The 26,126-nt window shown below is 35.5% G+C and overlaps 2 protein-coding genes and 1 long non-coding RNA gene across 5 annotated transcripts in view; 2 read left to right on the forward strand and 1 right to left on the reverse strand.

The window, feature by feature from the left end:
- The window catches only part of LOC132695671 (protein prickle-like), a 357,244-nt gene that overhangs the window by 278,566 nt on the left and 52,552 nt on the right, over positions 1–26,126 (forward strand). For both annotated transcript variants that reach the window (XM_060660081.1, XM_060660089.1), the window contains one exon: positions 20,607–20,880. In XM_060660081.1, the coding sequence (XP_060516064.1) occupies positions 20,607–20,880 (274 nt within the window). The remainder of the gene's footprint in view (positions 1–20,606; positions 20,881–26,126) is intronic.
- Positions 6,180–8,596, forward strand: LOC132708054 (uncharacterized). The gene is made up of 3 exons (XR_009619817.1): positions 6,180–6,381; positions 6,439–6,614; positions 8,495–8,596. It is a non-coding gene; the product is annotated as an uncharacterized LOC132708054 (long non-coding RNA).
- On the reverse strand, positions 11,225–14,996 carry LOC132700208 (neprilysin-2-like). 2 transcript variants are annotated; one of them, XM_060667403.1, is made up of 10 exons: positions 14,777–14,996; positions 14,466–14,722; positions 14,188–14,415; positions 13,979–14,134; positions 13,708–13,931; positions 13,509–13,655; positions 13,210–13,456; positions 12,846–13,017; positions 12,540–12,793; positions 11,225–11,589 (listed from the first exon to the last, which is right to left on the reverse strand). In XM_060667403.1, the coding sequence occupies exons 1-10, from the start codon at positions 14,898–14,900 to the stop codon at positions 11,251–11,253; spliced, it is 2,148 nt and encodes a 715-aa protein (XP_060523386.1). In that variant the 5' UTR covers positions 14,901–14,996; the 3' UTR covers positions 11,225–11,250. The 2 variants fall into 2 exon arrangements, with proteins under 2 accessions (XP_060523386.1, XP_060523397.1); XM_060667414.1 differs by having other exon boundaries at positions 14,773–14,905.

The following is a 26,126-nucleotide window of genomic DNA, read 5'->3' on the forward strand; positions in this document are numbered from 1 at the left end:
AACAGCTTCCATTGTTATTGTTAGCAGGCCCGACTGGTAAAGTTATGTATTTAACCTGCTTCAAACTCAGCTGTCTACAATGTGATGGTGAGGTCTTGGTCAAGATTGAAAATAGCGAGGGTATACTCTATATTTCGAAAGACTGGGTACAGGAATTAATTACCATAAGCAAATTGGTATTTAAAAGAATACGAGTACTGTCTCGTTTGAACTTTTACGAGTACTACGATAGAATATTGTATTTGACTATACATGAAAATTTACTGGAAGACGCCAAAATCTTTCCGCATATTGAATATTTATGTTCTACAGAAGAGAGTGAGCAGAGCTACTGCATGGAGGACTACATGCGTTTTGGAAAAATGCAGATAAAACAAGATATCAACAAAAGGATAGCATGGGACATACCTGTGTTTTAATAGAAATTTACCTGTAAACTAATAATAATAAATGTATTTTTAAAATTCAGTGTGTGTGTATGTTTTATCCTTACCCCCATAAAAAAAAGTAAAAAAAAACAAGTAATTGCGTAAAATAACTTTATTAAAGAAAAAAAAAAAAATAACAACAAAATATATTCAAACAAAACATGGTACCACCGGAATGAAACCATCAGAAATTACCCCAACAACGGAGATTCTCGCATATAATTTACCAAAAAAAATTTGCAGTGCAAAAGTCAAAGTTCAAAGCTGGCGATGCAGTAAGCATAAGTCGCACAAAATCGGTTTTTGACAAAAGCTATGAAATTAATTGGACACCCCGAAAATTTCAAGATTGTTAAAGTAAGTGGTTCCTTCCCTCTTACGTATATTTTGGAAGATATGGAGGGGCGTTAAATCAAAGCTTCGTTTTATGAAGTCGAATTACAAAAACCGTACTACCAAATAGTCGATCGACTACCAAATAGTCGATCGACTATTTGGTAGTACGGTTTTTGTAATTCGACTTCATAAAACGAAGCTTTGATTTAACGCCCCTCCATATCTTCCAAAATATACGTAAGAGGGAAGGAACCACTTACTTTAACAATCTTGAAATTTTCGGGGTGTCCAATTAATTTCATAGCTTTTGTCAAAAACCGATTTTGTGCGACTTATGCTTACTGCATCGCCAGCTTTGAACTTTGACTTTTGCACTGCAAATTTTTTTTGGTAAATTATATGCGAGAATCTCCGTTGTTGGGGTAATTTCTGATGGTTTCATTCCGGTGGTACCATGTTTTGTTTGAATATATTTTGTTGTTATTTTTTTTTTTTTCTTTAATAAAGTTATTTTACGCAATTACTTGTTTTTTTTTTACTTTTTTTTATGGGGGTAAGGATAAAACATACACACACACTGAATTTTAAAAATACATTTATTATTATTAGTTTACAGGTAAATTTCTATTAAAACACAGGTATGTCCCATGCTATCCTTTTGTTGATATCTTGTTTTATCTGCATTTTTCCAAAACGCATGTAGTCCTCCATGCAGTAGCTCTGCTCACTCTCTTCTGTAGAACATAAATATTCAATATGCGGAAAGATTTTGGCGTCTTCCAGTAAATTTTCATGTATAGTCAAATACAATATTCTATCGTAGTACTCGTAAAAGTTCAAACGAGACAGTACTCGTATTCTTTTAAATACCAATTTGCTTATGGTAATTAATTCCTGTACCCAGTCTTTCGAAATATAGAGTATACCCTCGCTATTTTCAATCTTGACCAAGACCTCACCATCACATTGTAGACAGCTGAGTTTGAAGCAGGTTAAATACATAACTTTACCAGTCGGGCCTGCTAACAATAACAATGGAAGCTGTTGTATTAATTCTGTGAAGTCTATCTCGTCGAACGAAATGCTTCTTTTCTCCGCCAAAACGTAGGGGATAAAGCTCACTTTCACTGCCGGAGCGAAGATTCTTGCTGGGCTAAGACCTGAGGTAATTTCTAGTCCAAATTCCGGCAGCGTAATTGCTGCCTCGTAAATGTATTTTTGTTCGCGGATTATTTCCGCATTGACCACAAATCTTCCCCACGAATCCAATGCTTGCGTTGGATAATTTTCGACTTCGGACATTTTTCTCACTCTGCACTTATCACGAAATTGTATGAGTGGAAACTGAATAAAAAATTAAAATTTCTTATAGCTTATATATGTATAACCCCCACCCGATCCCCAGATTCAAAGCGAACGCCTAACATACTTGCTTCGACAGGAAAAAACCTGACGGAGAACCTCCATCCACCCCGCTTTTATTTAGACAAGCTCTGACAAGAAAAAGTACGTATCAAATAAAGCGCTATTTAAAAAAAAAAAGGGAATATCAATGGCGAATTATATTAAGATATACCTTTATCCTCTTTGCAAATAATTTTCTACTCGCTCACAGGTAGGATCATGAAGATCCTTCAATATTTTGTTGCACCAGGTATTTAGCTTAGCCTAGAATTCTTTTGAAAAATTATTATTTTTAAAAAAGGCGCGCGCTAGATCAGTTGCCGTTTCAGCGATATTTCCTTGTTTCCCGTGTCGGAGTTTATCTCTTTTCTTTTGTGCATATTCTTGTTTTAATTAAATCTTGATTATCTTTTTATGCCAATTTTGACGATCATCTAATTTTTTTGTAACTAAAATTAATTCAATAGAAACAATTAAGGCGAGATGATGCCCGGCAGCTGTTATATTAGGTATGAAAAAGTCAATTTGGATGAAGGAGATGCTTCTTTTGTCCCGACAATGTACAAGAATAAACCTGTCTAACCATAGCAAAATGGGGCCCAAAACTGTGACACTAGGCGAGAATATGCGTTATTTGGAAGTTAAATTTTAAAAATCCTTTGTAAAATATTCACGGGGAGGGTGTCAAGGCGTCAATTTTTATAAACATCGGAGGTCAGTGTCGGAGAAATAAGGGTTCTACCCTTTTCTCCTCGTCTCTTTTTAACTCCGTTTTGAGTAATTTGTAATAATTTGAGAAAAAAAAATTCAGTACCCGAAAAATGGACACACATTTGCAAGCAAAACAAAAAAAATAGGATACAAAAAAAAAACTATAAAATATAGGCGCCAATGCAGGCAATAGTTTAAATACGGGAAGTTACATTTTTAAACATAAATTCAGATTTTCGGTGGCAATATAACTCTATTTTTCGTGTTTGTTAAGATTTATATACATAATATCAAACCAGGCTTTGGAAACGTCTGGTTAAGGCCACAGGCCATTAGCTTCTAAATAAACGCGAGATATCATGAAAACCGAAAAAGTTTGAATGGAATCTAACGTTTCCTTTTGTTTCTCAAAAATAGTAATTAAGCGGAAAAGTACTCGTAGTATATTGATTAATTGTAGAAATGTCTCATTTTCTACAAAACAACTTAAGTTAAATAAAATGCAAATTAAATTATTATAAATTACCGCTTTGTTGTATTCGCTATTTACTATGCCCCAACCTACGACGACACTGGAGGGTAGCTTAAAATTTGACCTGCTTGGTTTACCTGCCTTTCGTAGGAATGCGGGTTGTTTCACGTGTCAGTCGAAGTTTAAAGAAGTGTTGGTGTTAAGGGTTCGTTTCTGTTATACGCGTTTGTTGCTTAATGCAATATCGCCAACGAGTTTAAGTTTTGTGTTCAATGTGTGTTTCATATACGGATAAATAAAACAAAAAAGACTGGAAAAAGATAGGTAAGAAGCTTTCGGAATTGCGACTTTAATGAGTAACCGCGTAACATTTTGACCTAGTATTATGTATATGTTCGACGAGGTTTCTATACTTAATTAAAAAAAAATTGGGGAGTGATCAAAGGAGGCTGAGGTCGGAGATACGGATCTTGGTTAGTATCAATTTTTGTTTAATAAAACAACCAAAAATGCTCGCTTACGTTTTTGAAGTAGGTAAAAAGGAAACAGAATTTTAATAGAAATAACGCACGATATATCTCCCAAAAAATTCAGCCATATGAACAAGGCGAAGAAGTTAAGCAGATAAAATTTTACAAGATTTTTGGGGGGCCAAGTGTAAATTCGGATTGTGGAAAGTAACAGATAGAGAGAATGAGTGACCTATATAGAAAAAGAGAGACAGAAAGGTAGATTTATTTAAACGTTTCTCAATCATCCACCCATCGGAGATAATAAATAACATTCGCTAGTTTTTTTTTTGCATGTATTGAGTTAAGTTCGGTATAGAAATATATCAATAGTAACAATTTAAATATGGTAATTTTTGGGGATTGTTATACGTCCGCCAGCGTATTAAAAATATGGTTTTAGGGGTTAGAACTTTTAAGTTTCAAGAAAAAAAAACTCATGTTGAAATTTTTGTATTCGGAAGCTTCTGTTGTTTATTAATTTATAGACACTGGAAAATATAATAATAAAACATCCTACAGTTGACATACGTGTCCTCTTAAACTCGAAAAGAGCTAATTTATCTTAGAAGAGTACGTATTTTTGGTAAAATAGATATTTTTTATATTAAATATTTGACCGATCGATGTAATTCGTCAAGCAGAAACCGAAAAGAAAAGTGACGCTTGTGGTGTTTGCTGACAATCCGACCCTGCTTCGTGTACAAATGCAATGACATTTCGGCAGGGCTATAGGCTACGAAACCTTTCAAACTCGAAAAGGACGAACTGTTTTAAAGAAAAAAGGTACTTCATTTTTGGTAAAAGTAATAGATAATTTTTTTTTTCGCTAAATATTCCACAGATCGATGTAACTCGTCAAGCAGAATCCGAGAAGAAAAGTGACCGGGGGTGCTGTTTGCTTACAATCCGACCCTGCTTCGTGTACAAATGCAATGCCATTTCGGCAGGGATATAGGCTACGAAACCTTTCGAACTCGAAAAGGCGCTACTAATTTTGAATAGGTACTTAATATTGGGTAAAAGTAATAGATAAGATTTTTTTTTAATTAAAATATTTGACAGATCATGGTAACTCGTCAAGCGGAATCCGAGAAGAAAAATGACGGATGTGCTGTTTGCTGATAGTCCAGAACGGCTTCGTGTACAAATGCATGGCGGGGAGACCAGAAAGTTTTCGAAAATGCGTGAGTGGAAGTCTGCGTTGGACGAATTTTGAAAATATCTGAAGGTTTAACGAATTTTGGAGAATTCGACAGAGCTACAGACTACGAAACCTTTCGAAACGAACACACGTGTCCTGTTGAACTTGAAAAAGACGAAATTATTTTTAAAAAGGTATATTGTTGCTAAATAATAGATTTTTTTTAATTAAAATATTTGACAGATCATGGTAACTCGTGAAGCAACATCTCAGAATTGAATCGGGGAACGAGGAATCAAAAAAAGATTAACAATTTGGATCATTTTGGAAGATACATACGCCGCGCTTTTCAAAGCGGACAGACGTGCCCTTGTCCAACTGAAACGAACACACGTGTCCTGTTAAACTTGAAAAAAGACGAAATTATTTTTAAAAAGGTATATTGTTGCTAAATAATAGATTTTTTTTTAATTAAAATATTTGACAGATCATGGTAACTCGTGAAGCAACATCTCAGAATTGAATCGGCGAGTTGTGTATTTGCTGGCAATCCGAGCCTGCTTGGATCATTTTGGAAGATACATACGCCTGCGCTTTTCAAAGCGGACAGACGTGCCCGTGTCCAACTTGACAAAGGCGGAATTATTTTAGGGAAGGTATATTATTTGTAAAAAAAAATATACAATTTTTAAGTAACATATTTGACAGACCATGGCAACTAGTAAAGCAGAATCCGAGAATTCAATCGGCGGCTGTATGTTGACTGACAAGAATATAATTGCTGTTAATCCGGCCCTGCTTCTTGTACAAATGCATAGTGGGGAGACATGAACATTTTTCGAAATTACGGCCCTATCCTCTTGGGATTCTACGTTGGACAAATTCTGAAAACGACCCAGAAATATAATTGGTGAGAAAATAGTTTTTTTTTGTTGTGTTAACAGATAACAATTTTTTTATTTTGGAAATAAGGGGTTTCAGTGTGTACTGGTATTAGTGAATCAATTTAAAGACCTCAGCATCTCTAAACCCGCATCTTGAGACGCGTTAACGATCCGGGTCGAGTTACGTCGCGTAATTGTGTCACTTTTTTAATTAAAAAAATGAAAGAGATGTACCTACCATACTTTAGAAACCCCTACTCCCCTTTGGAGGTGATGAAATAAGTTTTGGCATAAAATATAAGTTCCTCGTATTACTTTGATATAAGTATAAGTCTTGCCTGTTTTTTTTTTAAAGGAGGTTCAAACCCGTGCGAGGTGAGGTTTGATATATGAAACAGACCAGTCATGGGGACACGAGATATGGAAAGTTTCAGCGTAGTCGTCGCCACATTGCTGCCAACACTGCATATATAAGGAATCACGAACCATTCAGGTAAAATTTTGAAAACACATATTTATGGCAATATAGAACCTCTCTTTTTTTTAACAGGAATATTGAGACTTAGACCAGTATCTTTTTAAGTAGGCATGTGGGGTAAAGAAGACGCAGAAGCTTCAGTCGGGTACCATCGGTAACGTAGGCGATTGATATATTTCCACCACTACATATGTTGGATTGGAATTTCCCATTTGATGCTTTGACTGACTAAATGAGGAAACTTGGAGGTAAGCTCTTACGGAATTCTATCGAAATATGTTTAGTAACATATTGGTGCGTTACTCTGTCTTCCAGTCAGTTTCACATAAACTTTGCACGTATTATAAAAATGCCACCTACTTTTTTTTGTGTTAATATTATTGAAAGTAGTAGCTGGTAGCTGTACTCGTAAGCCCAGAGAGTCTCTGTTTTGAACATAATACACAAAATGGGGCGTTCAAAAACAATAGACTGCATGCCTTTTAGAGTCGGCGTAAACTATGGTCATATACCCCTGATCAAATTCAAAACTACAAAATCGTTGTGTCTCTGCATTAAAAATAATAGTAAAATTTATTGTAGGCACCTAGTAGAGTATCGAAAATTTCCATTTTTAGTGCCAAATTGGTTACTCCAGTAAATTCCAACCGTTCTAATTTTTTTTTAATAATTTATGATGTTAGTGAGTTTCATTGCGATTATTTGTTACTTAAATTTTCTGCGTATTAAACCTTAATTAACAATACGCTATTCGTTAACGCATGTAGAATTAATGACGCTGACTGACCTGATTTTGTCCAGGGGGGCGTAGTACGGTAGTTTGTACTGTGATGTTTGGTAGTTTGGCAGTGAGCTCTCATTTATGAAACTGGGGAATGTTTCGTTATCTTCAAATCCTAAACACGTATCAATAGAATTATATTTTTAAAATATTGATTAGGACATGTACTAAGTAACTAAATGCTCTAGCGAAAATATTCACACATATTGCGGAAAACGTACAAATTTAAATTAGAGAAAATTAACTATTTTTAGAGGTTGGTTTTTCAAAAAGGTGGGGATTTAGTTAAAGAACAGATAGAGACTAAAGGGAAGCTCTATGAGAAAAGTTAGAATTAAAAAGTCGATGTTTTCGTGTCATAGCGAAAGATGGATTATTATTAAAAATAATACTTGCATTAATTGTTGTCACCATTTGTGAAAAATATGGAAAATATCCTCTAGGTTCGCATACCTTTTTTTTAATTTTTTTAAGGTGGCTAACAAAATACACAGACAGAAAAGTTTAGATCCTGTTCGTTAATGTAGCGCATAGAAAAAAATTAGAAAAGAGAACGTTTCGTGTATGGCATACGTAGTTAGTACGGAATATTAATCTGAAGGCTGCAAGACAGTGAAAGAGTGATGCGCTTAAGTGTGGTTCAGAGGGGTTATTTGGGCTGTAGAAGTTTTTCTTTGAACAGGGTTCAAATAGCGTCTCCTAGAGCGTTAGCAGAGAAGAGTATTACAGTATTTAATATAAGCGTCCAGATTTCATTATTGTTGAGATTTCACAGAAACACACTTTCATGTAGTAGTCGCAGCAGCTTTAAAGTATATGACTTTTTAGTTAAGATGCCTTTCGAGTTTGCTTTATGGCTTGATAGGAAATTAAAGGGTAGATACAGATAAGTTACGAAAAAAAGTATGTACACTATCCTCAAAGATCAGCAATAAATAAAAGAAATTGATGAAATAGTAAAGTTGACTGCGATATCTTAAAATCATCAATAAGATAGATAAATTAAATTAATTTTGAAAATATTAAATAATAAAAACAAATAATAAAAATAGCAAAGAAAATCAAAATCATCAATAAGATAGATAAATTAATTTTGTAAATATTAAATAATAAAAATAAAATTATAATAGTAAAGAAAGCCTACCACGGCCACATACACATAATATTTTCGACATATGAACTTTTCCCAGATAAATAGTCAAATATTTCACGATACCTTAAAACAGAAGCATGCGGAAATATGTATGAAGTTAACGCACGGTAGATTGCTTAGTAAATTAAAAAGGTATATGGTTTCTAATATCCTACTTTATTAATGAAAATTTTAACCAGCTTTTTGTTTTGCAGATATTATTGGTGGTGCCTGCCAGCTTCCAGTTCCGAGAAAAGAAATCCAACACTTTTCGTCTTTATTTCCCCTGTCCTTTGTGCGCAATAAAAGTACAGTTTGTACCCGCGTGGGTACACATTCGCAGAACTATATGTTTTTAAAATAAATGTTTTGGTCAATATTCACTAGGTGGGGTTACCTTATTAAAGAAAATCTTATTCCAAGAGGGGACACTAGTTTACATTCGAACCGCTAGGGGGTGCAGATGGTCACGCGAACAATATGATCAAGTCTCATTGACGCCATTGCTTTTCTTAGGGGTGGGAAAATATCTGGGCTCTGATTGGCTTCGCCGCCATCGCAAACTAGAGGTGGGGAGATTGATTAAACCGCATTTCTGGTTGCTTATCCAATGGGAGCCAGTTTCAAGGGATTATGGGTAAAGGGGGAGGAGCTAGAGAGTCGTGGGGAAGGAGGATACGCCCACAAAAGGGAGAGGAGTGGGGGAAGCCTATATTATACTTATTCACTACTGGCGACTATAGGTCTAATAGCAGTTTTATATATCCGGGCTTTTGCTTCAGTTGGGATGCTGCTGCTCTAGACGCTCTTGTAGCTTGGTTCCTTACTTTCCAGATATTTCAATTCCTAAATATTTGAATGGCAGTTCCTATGGTATCATTTTGTCCTCAACCACAAGTTTGCATCTGATCGGTGACTTGGAAGTGACCTACGAGTTTGTTTTTGCCGCTGGTATGACCATATTAAATTGTTTGACTGTTTTATTGAACTGGTACAGAATGAAGTCTTTGAAGATCATCTTCGTTTTCCGTTACAAGAACCGCGTCATCTGCATAGCACAGAATTTTCAATCGCCTATTTCCCATTTTGTTTCGTCTTAGTTTGTGAACTTATTTGATTATTTCATCCATTACGATGTTAAAAAGAAGCGGGCTTAAAGGCTCCCCTTGACGATGCCATTACTTGCAGATATTTGTTGAGTTAGTTCGCCATTTATTTTTGATTGTATGTTATTTTCCCTGTATGTATTTTCAATTGTTTCGATGATGTTGAATAGAATTTGTCGATCGTAAAGAAGGTGTATCGTATCTTTCAATTGAATTTGGATCGAAGGCTTTCTGCAAGTAAATAAAACACATGAAGGCTGGCCGGTTGTATTCGATTGATTTTGTCTTATTACATGCATCTGTGCATGATCCTCATGATCTAAATCCCTGTTGTTCGTCGGCTAGTGTGATATATTCATTAATTTTGTTCGTTATTATCTTCGTAGTTACCTTCAGGGTCGTACATAGTAAATTTATGCCCCTGTAGTTTTCGAAAATTTTTTTCCATCTTCCTTTTTGAATAAGCGAATCATAACCATAGTTCTTTATTCATGTGGTATTCTATGTTGGGAGAAAATCTTCTTGAATAAACCCGGGCTCTTTCGGTTTTTTTAATTTTTGGAGTGCCGTTACTGTATCTTTCTTTTCTATATCGATCTCATCACTTATTTATATCTGATGTATTGGGGTCAGTTTTGACCTCCTCTTTATTGTAAAGTCCCTCCAAGTATTCTTTTCTTATTAGTCACCAGATTTGTTCCTGCAGTCCATAGAAGTCACGTTCCATCCTTTTGGAGAAGATTTCCCAGTGTTAGTCTTTGGTTTGTCTAACTAGTATTTTAGTGTCGTTGCGGATTCTCTTATATTCTTCGTATGCTTCTGCCGTTTTTGATGACATATACTTTAAGCATGCTTCCTCTTTGTTTTTTCATTTCAGTTTAAGTTCCATTTTAGTTTCTTCCAACTATTGTTAATATCTTCATTTTCGTCTATGGGGTTTTTATCGATTTTTTCTGTTAGTCGATTTTGATAAAGTTCTTTCATGTTGGTGTCCCACATCAATTCGACATTTATTTTTTGTACATTATTTAATTATATATTATTTAAAAATACTGTAGAAAAACTTGACGCCCAAAATGCGGCACTTGCATAGGCAAAATTCGAATGTGAGGTTGATCTTATGCATCAAAGAGGACATATGTCTCATAAGTTTAAGGACCTAAATTGGCTTAATATGCATAATCGGCGTATATTACCTGCGACCAGTTTCTGTCATATGATTCGTCCAAAGTGAATACGCGTGATATTAGAACTTTTTAAACGATGATTTTCGTTCTGTTTAAATTCTATCGAGTTTACACACTTAAATATATTTTTCTTTTTTTGCCTCCCTCTCTTCTGCATGCCTCTACAGTTGTCTTATAACAGTTACATATATGTATTATTTGATTATCCACACCTATTTGTTGCTTGATTTCATTTATTTATAGCAACTTTTTTTCTCAATTGAGTTAATAAACCTGTAATTATTATTATTATTATTATTATTCATTACGGACCACCCTGTATAACAATATTTCATCGTGAAAGTCGCTCTAAATTTATGGCAAATTGAAACACACGGTATAGTTAGTGGAAGAGTACTGTGTGCAAATGATTGTTTGTCCAACCCAGATTCCTTCAAAATGTCAAACGTATATACGAGTTTCACAACGCGAGATCGTGGAAAATAGAGAAACCTGAATTATATACGGATTTCATCAAACCTACGATTGTTACGCATTAAATTAATTGGCCGCCAGCTCAGGCATAAAATCGTTAAGACCGCGTTCTATATGGGCATTATTTCCAATTAACCGCGAAAAGAAAACCGCCGGGCATGTAAAACAAACCAAGTCGTTTCGAAAAAATAATTTACTACGTCATCACGCGAATATCCTACATTTCTGCGTCGGGTTCATTTCTCTACCTGTCGCGCACTCGTAATCTTTGGCGAAATGGGGCGAGTTTTTGATAGCGCTGATCACCCTGAACCTGGGGCTTGAATGCGACAAGTCTGCAAAATGCTTCGCACCCCCTGCTTTGGGATCGTAGCACAGATACGTGCTAGCCATGATCCAAAACATTTGGTTGGGCGAGAAAGGGACCCCTGGTAAATTGGGTTCCAAGCCGTTGGATAGTACCCACTTTTGGTACGCCGTGTACGCGAGGTTGATTCCGGTCAAGTCCGCAACGTTTTCTTCCCATGTTATCGTCGCGTTGTCCTGAAACAAAAAACCGAAACGATAATGTCATTCGTAGATATTTAAAATCGTAAATTATCTGCTGAATCCGGTCCTGACTACTTCGAGCATGGCCGGCAAATCCTGAATAATCTCGAATTGAAGGGCTACAACTGTTTGGCAACTAAATGTAATGTTTACAACCATAGTAAATTAGCACTCTTTCTATGACACAGTTCGAACCCCCAAGCTCGATCTTGAGACCTCTGTCTGCTCTTCTCAACATACATATCTGACTTTTCTTTTGTTTTTTGAAACAATGTCTTTATTAGTACGCTGACGATTCCCAACTGCTTTAATCTTTACAAGCAAAAGAAGTAGTTGATGCAGCTACAAACGTTAAAAAGGACTTAACTTTTCTATATGATATATTTTCAGCTCATAAACTAAAGCTTAACGCAATTAAGCCAGCAAATCACAAGTAGACAAGATTTATCTAAAATTAGCAATGAATGATAAAGAGTTTAACGCTGAAGCAAATATTCTGGGGCTGCATATAGGTACACGGAACATGTCAAATGGTTCTTTCAAATCAATAGTAGGTCTCAACCTTAAATTATCTCTTTCCGAATCATTAATTATATCGGACTGTAACACTCCGGAAAGGTCAGAATGCTTGCTTTAAAGATAAAGGTTTTCAATCAGCAAGAAAAAATATTTAAAACTTTTTAAAAACGCCTTTTGAGTACGTTTTGAAAAGTTTTTAGAAAAAAATCACTATTGTTTGAAGTCCAAACAATTAAAAGAAAAAACATCCCTAACTACAGCTTTCCAAAATTGACTTATACAACTTACAATGTTGCAACTTATACTTAATGCATACCAGTGTTCCTGCCAATACAAGAGTTAATGTCAGTTACCAAAAAACAAAATGCTTTGCTCATCTGCTGCTAACCAGCTAGGTTAAACATCTCAGTTAGCATCTTACTTACGCTAAACCCTTCGACATGCTTGTCATAGCTTTCCACTTCCTCCACTATACATCTGCTAGCCTCCTCGTACATGTCCGACGTGTCGTTTGTCCAAAAGCTCCGATCTTTGCCGAAATACTCGGTGTATTCGCTCTGCTCTTCGCTGAAAGCGTGAGTCAACTCGTGTCCTATTATGCTACCCAGGGCCCCATAGTTTATGTACTTAGGAGCGTCTCTGTCGAAGATCGGAGGCTGCAGCAGTGGAGCGGCTAAAACTAAAAATATCTCGTCAATGGAAACGCTGACCTCTAACGGTCCCACACTTACTGAGGATATTGTAGAACTTGAGGTAAAACGCATTAACGTCTGTATAAGGGCTGTGAACGAAGGCTGAGAGCTGATCTTCAAAAGTTCCCACGTTCATTTCGTAATACATATCTGTTCGGAACCTCATCATTTGTTTATTCACCGAAGTGATGTTGGTAAACTCCAAGTGCAACTGGCAAATATTTTGTTTCCATAAAGAAATCGCAAAAATTAATGGTTTGTGAAAAGTACATAAAAATTAATTGATATTTTTCAGTGGTGTGGAACAGTCACTCCCATTACCATTCTTGAATTATCTTAATCGCAAATTACGATTCTGTTGCTTTGCTGTTTGCTGTTTTGATAGACATGCAGTAGGACTGACCTTGTGGTATCCAAAGTATTGCTCAGTCCTTTCTTCGTTGTACACCAAGTCCGTCCAGCCTACGTGCGCTGTGACATTTTCCAAGAATTTCTTGGCCTCCACTTTGGTGACGGAGTCCATCCACTCGTTACCCTCTAGCCCCACTTCCAATTCTCTTCTTATACTTTTCACCATCTCTTCAACTGCCATTTTGTTGTCGCCGTTGACGAATTTCCTCACGTACAACGCGTCGGCAACGCTGTCGAATCTAAAATAGACACTTTTTATTGCCGAAATTCCTTATTGCCCATTCAACTTACGTAGTTTTCGTCTTGCTTAAGCAATACTCCCTCCGATTCTTATAATCGGGCCTGTCTTCGATTTTCATGCCTAGCCTGGCTATCTTCTTCGTGAGGAACCCGTAGTCTTCCAGTATGAGAAGCGTTGCTATATAGTTCGACACGAACCTGGTGCCAGAAAATAATTATGGAGGATCGAACCACCACCCAGCTGACTTACTTGTGTTCGGTCCTCAGCAAGAGGTAGTACAAGTCCGTGAGGTATTCCTGCGTAATGTCCACAATAATGGTGTCTTCCTCCTTAAGGTGTTCAAAACCTGTAATGTCTCTAAGGAATTGGAGCCAAGGCAACCTGATGAGCTGCAGGTGCTTCAACCTGGCGATAGTGGACTTTTTGTGCTCGGGCTTGATGTCCTTGGTCGCGTTGTACGCTTTATCGACTATCTAAAACCGCAAGTCCACACCAAGTGAACTACAACCGCCCTACCCACCTTCTTAAACTCCTTGTAGAACTCTATTGTTTTGAGCATTTCGGTTCGGGCGCTGGGAGAAGGCGATCCCCACTCAGATGCCATCTCTAAGAACAAGGGGATGTTTTCTTCTTTCCAGACGTCCTCGTCAAAGTTACATTTGGGTGGGGGACCGAGCTAATTCGACAAATCATTTACTAAACAAACTCTTACTTATGTGCAGACGATACCTTCAAATATACTTGGTTCTCTTTGGGCATCGGCTGGACCCTGACCCCCAAAAAGTAGTTGAACTTGAGCCCCATCTTCCTCGCGTTCACCATAGCTTCCGACCAACTGAACTGCATCGCGTGTCCTTTGGCCAACGGCCATCCCCCTATCAGTTCTTCTAGGGTATCCAGAAATGTGCGATCTTTTTCTTCTTCGATGGCGGTCGTATTCATGCACATTCTGTAAAACTGTCACGCAAATTCCTTTCTCGATTCCCTAATGTAAGGAGACGTATTACCTTTCGTTGGTATCTGAAAGACTTCGGTAGATACTGATCGTCTTCGATGTCTTGACTGATGAGGTTTTCGATTTGGGTGTCGGTTAGTTCTTTCATGTCGTTGACGATCGAAGCTTCCCCGTGCGATATGGAGTTGGAGATGAAAGTACCGCATGCGAATTGATAAAAATCATCGCAGGGGTCGGCTTTAGGGTCGACCATTTCGATGATGTGTCGGGCTGAGCGGATGCAAGAAGCTGACGTGCATAGTTCGCCGTCTGTGTGATGAGAGATTTATGGATGTTGATGCTAAAAATGCTACACGTACTCACTGTTGGTCCTGCCGAGTACGACAATCAGCAATATCAAAGCGACCAACGCAAAAAACACCGCGAATAACAGTAGCACCTTCTCCGTCTTTGTGTAGATCTTTAGTCTACCGACTTGCCACCCCATTTAGAAGCAATGCAGGGTTTAATGCACGACGACTGTTATTTATGTACTCGTGTAACGCGTGATCGTGTTGAGGTTTTTTTGAAGCGGCGACTTACTCGAAGAACGTATTTCCAGCTAAGGTGAGCTGTCGCGATAGGAATGGGATGTGTTATCGATTAAGTGCAGGAATTAGATCTGTATTCAATTCTGTCGCTATCTTTGGAGGTGATGGTTTATAAATGATATAACCGAGTTATTGTTAGTTGCTGGGGTGATTTATGTAACAATTTTCTGGGTACTTTCCACATGTATGAGATCAACCTTTATTGAATCTGCAATCAGCAATGTTGACCACACTGGGATGCTGTTCCCCATTCAAAGACACCTCTGATAGTGTTATATATAGAGTTGATGCAATTGGCTTAATAGTCCCATATTAATGGTGACTTTGTAATATATTCCTGTCAATTGAAAACAGAGTTTAAAAATTTGAGAATGTGCTACTATTGGCGGATGATTGGCGAAAGGTTTGCAAGTTCGACTCAACAACCACCGACGCGATAGGAATCGAGAAGTTTTGTAAATAGTATTACAGTGGCCTGTGGAAGTTTGTTTGAAAAATTGAAAAATTGAAAATGTGAATAATGGTAACAGTAAGACAGTATGAGGAAAATTTTCAACATTCATTTCAATGATTGACCCTTATTCCTAAAAAAGTCCATTTTCCATTTTAAAAAGAAAATAACCTCTCTAGACAGAAACTAACCAAAATTGCTATAGAAAACCTTGAAGGATATGAACTTTTCATGGGGAAAGCATATCCGGAAAGGCGAACTTCGGCATTTATCTTTTATTGATATTATAACTCATAATAAAATCGGTAGGTGTGTAATGTGTGTAAATTAGTGCCTAATTTAGTGGTGGGTATGCATTATTTAAAAATATAATATAGTTTAGCTATGGCAAAGTACCTGGAGCCTTTTCTATCATAATTTAAACCAATCAAATCGACATTTGAGCTCCTCTCGCTCAGCTCTAACGATAGGTCATTTGTCGTTTTAATTTCGAGTAAAACAACGAAATTTCAGAATTAACCGAGGCACGTGTTACGTCACCGAAGTAATGAGTTCGTTTTAATCTACTTAAGTGACACCCACGGATATGGTTGCCCGTGGAAGCTGGTTGGAAAAACATTTCAACGCGAGTCGGCGAATTTTCGTATTTTTCAGTAATTGTACTGCTAAACCCAAAATGCGAAATGGCAACTGAGAATCCAGTGATGTGGAAATTTTTTTATGCTTACAAATCCTTTTGAAATTTTAAGACTGATTTTAAGCCAGGTATCATGGTTCTTTCTTGAGCGGATTGTTTCCATTTTTGGGTTGAGAGTGTGTGGTTTGCTTGTGATGGCGTGATGATATAGATGTTGACATTTTTTTAAAAAGTAAACTGTCTTCCGTACATTATTTATTTCAATTCCTATAGATTATGTGGAATCGTTAGTATACAAATTAATTAATTTTACATTTATATATAAGGTATTGATGGGATGATGTCTGGTTTAAAATAAAGGGTACTTTGTTATATAAACGTTGGTTTAAAAGTCATTCAACACAACAAACATGGCGGAAAAATAAAGTTTTTATTTTTTACCTTATAAACGAAAATAGGTAGAACATTGAAATATTACAGAGGTATTAGTATTATATTTTTTTTTTAGAAGAAGTGAATAAATTTAAAGATGAAATATATTTTTATGTTTTATTTAGAAACTTGTCTCCTGCATTTGTTTCGTAATACTTACCATTTTAAAATCAAAAGCAATGCATAACGAGATAAAAAAATTTGTAGCCTGCTGTCTTTTCTTAAGGCGTTTTGAATACAAAATACTTTTAATTTAATCAAAAAATTATTATCTAATACTAAATCCCTTGGAGGCTTGTGGTCTTTATCCATAGGCGTTTCTTAATCGTAGGTCTCCTCAGGACAGCTTGTTTACCATGTTTTATCAAAGACATGAACCGCGAAATTCGAACAACCGGATTTGTAAATATTTAATATTATGAAAGGGCAACAGACAAGTAGCAGCACTCTTTAATATATATATATATATATATATATATATATATATATATATATATATATATATATATATATATATATATATATATATATATATATATATATATATATATATGCAGAAAATGCGTTTTTATAATAGCAATATTTCCGCAATATTTTATTGTTTATTGTTATTTTATTTTCGGTTTTAAGAAAAAAAATAAACACATAGTTTTTCGCCATATGTGCAGCGCGATATCTCCCTAATGGTTGGCTTTTGGCGCAACGTTTATCTAACGAACTATGCTTCATTTTAAACAAGGAACTACACCCTGTATAACACCCTACAGTGTGCGATAAAAAATCTTCAGTTTATTTGTTATTTAAAGGGGTGGGGGAAAATTAATATGTTGAACAAAATCATTATTCAATAATGAAATATTTAAGCAACTTCCAAGTAACAATGAACTTCATGTAAGTAAAATGGCGTTCTCGGGTACGGATAAAAAACTTGTATTAAAAGATTTTAAAAAATGGGGATGGAAACTGGTATATAGAAAAAAATGTAGATGCGATGATGAATGCCGTTCCTGCTTGTTAAATTTATTTAATTAGTTTTTTTTTAATTATTTATATTGTCATCTAGTGAGAGTTTGCATTACTTTTGTGCGATAAAAAAATAAAAACCTTTCGTATAAACATTTGTATACTTCCCAGATGAGTTAGAACTTGGATTAGGCCTTTAAGTCACTGGCCGCATAAGTATAGCAACTAAGCAATAAACGCTTTCGGTTTCGTTATCTATTTCAAGTGGCACATCTTGTATGATTCATTAGACAGATACAATATCAGTGATTTAGCCCAAACAAAATGTTTAAATTTTCTCCGATTTTAGACTTCAAAGTTCTTAAAAACGGTAAATGATATTATTTTGTATTAAACGTCATAAAAACGCTTTCAGTGTCAGCAACGCCCAGAACAACGACAATTAAGATATCCGAAAACACCTGTGTCTCGGTCATTTTAAATTCGTCTAGAAATCAAATAAATCTGACGACATTTCTAAACTTGCCCAATAAAAATAAATATTAACGGTCCGAGGTAATTTGTTTCCGAACGTGTCCGCTGGAGATGATTAAGATATACGAAAATTTGGATAAACATCTACTTAAGACGGACGAAATATGTCGCCTCTGCCGAAGTAGATATTCAAATTTTATGCTCGGGCAAGTTTCCCTTTAAGGATCGCCTGTATATTAATAGTCGTAATGCGATTTAAATAATAATTATAAACGAGTGTAAAAGTTTTAACCGGTCGGCAAGTCATTGTTGTTTTATTTATGAGTTTAAAATTGATCCTGGTAACGAGCAAATTTTCTCTTTCAAAACTGAGTTTTTTTAGTGTTACACTCTTCGAGTGGAGCGAATCTGCACCTAGAAATATATCAGCGCTATAGGATAGTAATTATTTTATTTACTCTACAGAATCTCCTTTTCTGTATCAGCAAAGACGATTGTGCCAAGTGTTTTAATCTATTCCAAAAAAATATCATACGACTGTTAATAAAAAATTTTCAGGAGCAGTAAATCTTTTTGTTGGGAGTAAAATGTTCTGCTTTTCAGTAGTATATTTGTCCCTCATTTTCCCAAATCTCCAAAATGTTTCAAAGATTATTTATGTCCCTCATAAGTTTATTCAAAAATAAGCATGTATGGTCTGTTCATAGATATAAGAAAGTGACCAATTGCTTTTGAATGGGATTATCCAAGGGTGGTCATTAACATACAATGCAACAAGATTATTACCTAATGTTTCGGAATTTAAATTCAGGTAAAATTGTGGTCCGTAATAGAAAATAATTTTATACCTACCTATGTTTAATATTCTTTGGTTTGGTATACTCCTTAGTTTCAGTTTATTAGTAATGATTCTTATTTCGTGTGTAATACAGCGTGTGTTGAATCGTGTGCGAATTATGCAAAATATGTGGGAGTCTAGTGTATCTCAAGAGATGCTCCCTCCCAAATGTAGAAAACACTATTCTATCGAGACTAAGGAAGTTATAAACAATGTTTATTTGACTCTCATTGAACGTGGTGCCAGCAAGCAAGCATCTTTAGAAGAAACGACCACATTGACGAAAATTCCAACATCAACTGTTTGGAAAATTGTGAATAATCCCATTTTAGAGAGGAAAAAAAGAAAGTGATCAAGATATAATACGGCGTACAATTTACCAGTTATAGATATCTTAATTAGGAGGCTTGAAAAAGATGAAACCGGTGTTAAATGTGGCAGAACTACCTTACGGAAGTGTATTCAACACATGGGTTTTAGGTTTAAAAAAATTGACAAAAGACAAGTTTTAACGGAATCTTTTAGAATTCGGAAATGGCGACTGGAATATCTAGAAAAAATTAGGATTTACAGAGAACAACAAACAACGACATTTATTTTCACGAAGATTATACCAAGAAGCAATTAATTGAGGTTCTACAAAGCTTGAACCTAGAAAAGGAATACGTCTGTGATAATTATTCAAAAAATCTAGGGCATACAGTTTTACCTTACCACTATATATTTATTCCCATTGAACATGTTTGGCACCAACTGAAATCTGCCATTCGTCGTAACAATGTTTTTCCCCGTGTTAACTCCAATGTCCTCAAACTTATAGAAACCGAAGTTTTTAACATCCCTCCACAAAGTTGGGCAAATTCTGTCACAGATATAGAAAAAGCAGAACAATCGTATGTCCATATTGCAAATATAGAACAAATAATAATTAGAACAGGCGATGATAGCCATAGTGATACTGATATATTATGTGATTAATTTTAAGTAATTTAAGTGGGTAATAAAAATAACTTGTAATTTTATTTTAGATTTAAACATAAATACATACATAAATAAATAAATATTATTTAGTATTTTTCCTAACAAAACTCCAAATAATTAAATTCTAAGGAAAGTACGGATCTGTTCGGCCATATTTCATTCTTACAACTTGCCCGGGTCTTTCCTTAATTCGTATCAGTAAATCACTTTCTTATATCTACGAACAGACTTTACTTAACCGGTCATAGCTATGCGAGTCTTTGATACTCTCACACTGTAATTACACTGATACAATATGAGCAATATAGTTTGTTAATACAGATAAATAGTAATTCTACGGCAGCTAAAATCTGTGTAGTTACAACTAGAAATCAGTGCCATTCTAGTCGCTGCATTCCCTAAAAGCGCGCCAGAGGTCAGATAAAAAGAGAAGCCGGAACGCGCAAATTTTAAGTTACATCATATTTATGTTCAGTAACTTTAATTTAATTAATTGATAATAAAATTTGGAAGATCAACTATATTTTCAAACAAACGTTACAATATTTATGTAAGATTACAATATCTTGTTGCGCACTAATCCCTAAAAGTTTAGTCATTTTAAGCGAAAAACTGAATCTGTAAAACTTGACGCCCTCCGAAACGTTCCGCTCATGGAACGCGTCAGACAGTGCCCCGGGCTCGCAATTTCGTTATTTTTCTACCGAGAAAATTTCGAATGTAAATGCAAAACCAGGTAGCCACGTCTGAGCTTCACGACGAGTCTGTTGCGGTTCTACTGTTAACGAAATTTAAAGAATTTCACAGAGAAATAATTTTTTTTGCAGACCGGTTTGCCGGAGCTACCCCCGCCACCAGTCGCCGTCACCAATGTCAAACGTGCATCACCACGAAGGTGCCGCGTCGCCGCCGGCCCTCCCCTCCCCCGGGGGAGGCAAAATGGTCACCGACCATCCGGTGTCGGATAGATTTTTGGGGAAGGGTTCTCCGTTCGCCCCTCCTAGCGGGGTGGACCCCCAGAGGCACTCCCAGAGCGACGACGACTCCGGGTGCGCTTTGGAGGAGTATACGTGGGTGCCTCCTGGTCTGAGACCCGATCAGGTGGGTGAAACTTAACAATTTCAGATATTTTGACGACGATAAGACAAATTCATTAATGGTAGTCCACTACGTTCTATCAATAAATTATTTTACAAATTATCCAAAACCTCTAAATGTAGATCTAAAGTTGATCTTCTTCGGTAATATTCCACCAAGCCTGGCTAAGTTGTTCACGAGTTGTTCTAATTAAAGTCAAATATCTAATAGATTATTTTCCAAGATCGGATTCTTTGAACTGTTACGGTTGTAATTTTATATCGGATAGTCTGGCAGCAACATGTTTATCAGGCGTCAAGGAACACCTTGTGTGTTAGATACTGATGTGACAGAGACACCAAATCTGCTTTCCTTACTCATATTTTGTCGACGCAGCATAACTTTCCTCCGAATAGAAATGTCAATATTGAGTGCCCAAAGAGTGAAACGTGGGTCTTCTGGAGAAATTAAAAATCGGCAAACCAAAAAAGAGATCTCTCGTTGATTGCATTCACGATGTTTTCAATTTCGAGCCGACTTTAATTTTTAATAATACAAACTGTACGTCTCTGGTGTGTGTTGTATATGACAACATTTTGTAATTCGTATCTATGTGTCTGTTTGCGTTTGCGTTGACGTCTGTGTATGTGGGTACGTTGCTGAATTTATGTAAATTGTTTTATTCTTTTAAATGTTTATTTTATGCGTCTGATGGTACATGTGTGGGCGAAACACGTGTAACATTTTGTAAATAATGGACCTTGGGTTGTGGTGGATTTCTTTTATTTTGCAGAATTTTTAAATAATAAACATGCTATATTATTTCATTATGCAACATTATTGCATCAATCTTTTTAGTGTGGCAACAGGATTTTAAGATATTGCTATACTGTATATGCAGATCTTTTATTGATCTACTTTAATTAACAATATTATCAAACTTGGTCAAAATATTGTCACTGTTGCTAATTATACCAAACCTGAAACTAGCCGTATACTGCATGTTCATGATCATGGTCAACAGTCCAGGCAAAAGAGACATTCCTTTTGGTGTTTTATATAAAACCTGAATTGGGTTAATTTCTCTTGCCACTTTTTATGCTTGTTTTTGGATTATATTATTAGGTTCCTCTGGTTCACTCTTTTTATTCTTCGTACAAGCGTTGGAATTATATCCTTGTACTGGAAAAGCTTATAAGCAAGACAACTGTTTTCATTATGATCTGAAGACATTTAAATTAATCTTGAGAAAATATCAAATTGATGCATTGATTTGTTGATGCTACTGGGCACTATCGAGATTGAACAGGATAACTCTATTAATTTTTTAGACTTAACTATTACGAAAGCGCAAAACAAATTAAATATTTCAATTTATCATAAACCTTCACACACGGACACAGTTATACATAACAGCTCAAATCATCCTTGGCATGGCTGCATTTCACTCTTTCATAATAATAACTTCTTAATACGCCACTCTCAACAGAAAATTAAACAAAGAACTTTATATCATTAAACAAATTGCACTGAACAACGGTAACAATCCGTCCATTATAGATAAAATTATAAATAAAAAACATATCCAGACTACAGTAAACTCTATTTATCCGAAACCTAATACAGAACGCGAACAATTTAGAACAATTACGTACATAGGAGAACCTAGTGAAAAAGTTTTAAAACATTTGCAAAATGTGGTTTAAAAATAGCTTTCAGAAGTAACAACAGAATAGGAAAATTAAAAAAAAACAATAAAACGAAATGTCCAAAATCTCAAAAATCAGGTGTCTACAGGTTGAAATGCTGATCTTGTCCTAAAATTTATATTGGACAAACAGGTAGATCCTTCAAGAAACGCATTAACGAACATAAAAGAGCGTTTAAAAACAATAGTCTAGATTCTAATTATGCTACATACTTAAACACAGAAAAACACATTTTTGACTACAATTTTGATATTTTACATACAGCCACAAAAAGTAGAAAATTAAATTTATTGGAAGCCATGGAGATTAACAAAATGAGACATTCAAATGTTGCTTAACGCTCAATTAGATTTAAATACCTCTCCTTTATTGAACTTAAATTCTCACAACAACATTAATTAAGGTTTTATGGTCATTGTTCGGTATATATAGTAGCAGGTAGTTTCTAAATATTACATTTGATAAAGACACAGTGACACAGTGTGATCGATTCTATTATCGCACCAACTCCATAAGGATTTTCCTCTTGTCTATTTCGTGATATTTCAATCCTATTGTGGACAAAACTTTCCATAGGCTTATTTGGTTTCGTGATTAAACAGCCGTTCCTTCAGACGTAGTCTTTCTAGCTGTCAAAAGCTTCTCGTTTTAGTGGGATTTAACACTATTCTTTTCACAGAAGAAAATCAACAGTTGACAGAACAACAACGCATTCATACTGTTCCCTTTCCGTAAAAAGTTGAGACTAAATTTTTAAAAATAGAATCCCAATATTAAACGACGCCTTTAAAATAATAATTTCAGCATCTCCCGTCCGGGAATCTATAGACTGAGATTACGATAATATTAAGATGGACTATTTTTACTGCGGCATACGCGCTTACTATTTCTATATATATCTTTTTTGACAAAAATCAACCACCTATTATTTGTCTTTGTTGTATACTTTTGAAAACAGTATATCTCTTGCGTAGCCTGGTACCTTTAAATGAACTCAAAGCGGCGTATTCACTTTGTCAGGATTGACTCTGTTATTCAATTTTAATCTGGGTGCATTCATCACATGCCGAGTAACCGAGCGCGTCTTTTCCGATCAAAGCTGAGCTATAAGGGCAATGGTGCAATTAGCACGACAATGCGAAACAAAACTTTACAGATTTTCAAATATTAACTGTACCTCAAGCGCACCTTAAATAATTAATCAAGAATCGGGAAAACCAGACATATTATAAAATTACTGTGGCTCGAAGTTGTTTACCTCATACTATTAGAGAATTGCCCAAAAGGCAATTTAGCAAAACTCTTTTGCTGGATGGGGCCTACTACTCAATCGACAATTTTATTAAACATTTTAATAAATGTTTATGTTTTGGGCACGCTATATTTTATTTTATATTTATAGACTTATTTAAGAAATGATGTGGTTCTATTTTCAAAACTCCTGCGTCGGTTTTTGTTGACTTAGGCTTCGCCAATCATCCTGTTGACTTCTTCAGAGCTTAACTGATTCGCACACAATCTCAAAACCGGGACATAAAATCTTATTCGAAAAACTAAGTCTTGAAGGTAATCAATCTTTCTAGCAACGAAAATTCCGAGAATCTATATATAAACAAGTCAAATGCGGGCCATTTTATTATTATTATTAATGTAAATTGTTGCCGATAGGTAGCACCCCTTTTTATTGAGGTTATTAGGTCAAAACCTGTGGAAGCACTAGACACCGCCCACTGCAAATCAAATCGTAACAAGTTGGCGGTAAGCCCTAACACCGATATTTGTTTTACAGCTGGCGAAAAGTTATTTACGGTAGAAACTAAAACTACAATACGAAAATTACGTAGCGATAAAGCGCGCCACTGCGCGTGTCCGTCTTTGAAACGTCATTATTCAAGCAGTGATATTAGTTGCGTCGTTCAGAGTTTTAAAGTCTTTGTTATAAAATTGTGAATATTTTGAAGTGTAATGGCTCGTTCGAAACCGTTCGAGATGGATAACCTGGGAAATATGTACATTATTTATACATGTATTAATATTAAGTTCAAGCACCCCTTTGATGCTCGAAATTACAATATAAATATTGACGTTTTTTAATATAACAAGAATAATTTCGATGATAATAAGAGGTTACAAAAAATCCCCGCTTGATTCTAATTTTAAGAAAATAATGTTTGCGAATCTGTAGTTATAAACATATGTTAAAACTAGCTTCCGAAATCTTCCCAAGGCCGACCTAACTTTATTTTTGTCGCAACGCGTCACTAAAATTTCCCTAGAAAAATGAAATAGAAATCTTTTCATTAATACACTTAAGTGTTCACACAACGTATTTCAAATAATTTCATTTATTATGTTATAAATAAGACTGCATTTCGCTAGGCCGTAAAAATACGTCTCGCTGGGTTCCTGGAATGTAAAAGTTTTTCTGTGTATGTTGGATTTTTGTAAGTCGACTCTAGAAAAGGAAGACCACATATCGGTCTCATAAAAAACTTTAAAGAATGTATCTTCGTGAAATGTTGCCTAAGGAAACCCAGCGGCATCTCGGCATAAAACTTAAAAATATTCATTTGATAAAGTAGGGATTTTTAATAAAACGGATGAACATTGTTTAAATACAGCTGAAAATTATGTGGCTCTATACAGCTCCATACAGCTAAATAATCTTACAAGTAATCTTTCGAGCAATGATACGATGGATGCCCAATAAGCCCGAAATCAACACTTGGAGTAATTTCGCAGTAGATTCGGCCGGAATACTTCAAGAATCGACAATCTGTGTGATGTCACCCATTAATTTCCAGCCTCCAAAAATCCCAAACAGAGTCATAGCCATTTTTCGAGGCTGTTACGACTTCTTAAATGTCAGGAAAGGTCGTACGAGTCGCAAAATTTGATCGAAGAAGAAGTCGGCAAAGTCAAAGAAATCGACGAAGAATCCGATGAGGAGAACTTTGGCTTCGACGAATAAAACTCCGAAGAATGTGACGAAGACTTGGTCGAAACATCTAACCAGAGTTATATTGCGTTTGTCTTTTTGCACCTACTTCAATACCTAAATATATTATACAGTGTGTTCCATTTAAGCAATGTACACCCTTGTAAAATCTTTGTTTATGGTTCGATTTTGATAATTTTTTTTTGTTGGATAGGTCTCTGTAGAATGTACTAAAACTTTGTTGTGATTGTTGCATCAACTTAAAGTCATGGCCAACAAAAGAGAGGGAAGAGAAGTACTATTAGGGATTTATTTTTTATTTTTAAATAAATTGGTTACGAATTATTATTCAGAGGTACTTAAAACCTATACCAATTTTTATAATGCTTCAATACGGGGTGTTTGAAATATCGTTTAAACCCCACTTAAGGAAGTACATCGTTGTAAAATCTTTGATTTCGATGATTTTTGTTGTTGTTGGAGAGATCTCTTAAAAACGCAATAAAACCTTAAGTTTCTTATGACATCAACCTGAAGTCATGGCTAACTGGGACTAGTTGTTGGAGAGATCTCTTAAAAACGCAATAAAACCTTAAGTTTCTTATGAGATCAACCTGAAGTCA

Source organism: Cylas formicarius, unplaced genomic scaffold (genome assembly GCF_029955315.1).
Source record: "Cylas formicarius isolate icCylForm1 unplaced genomic scaffold, icCylForm1.1 PGA_scaffold_10__41_contigs__length_53128322, whole genome shotgun sequence".
NCBI lineage: Eukaryota > Metazoa > Arthropoda > Insecta > Coleoptera > Brentidae > Cylas > Cylas formicarius.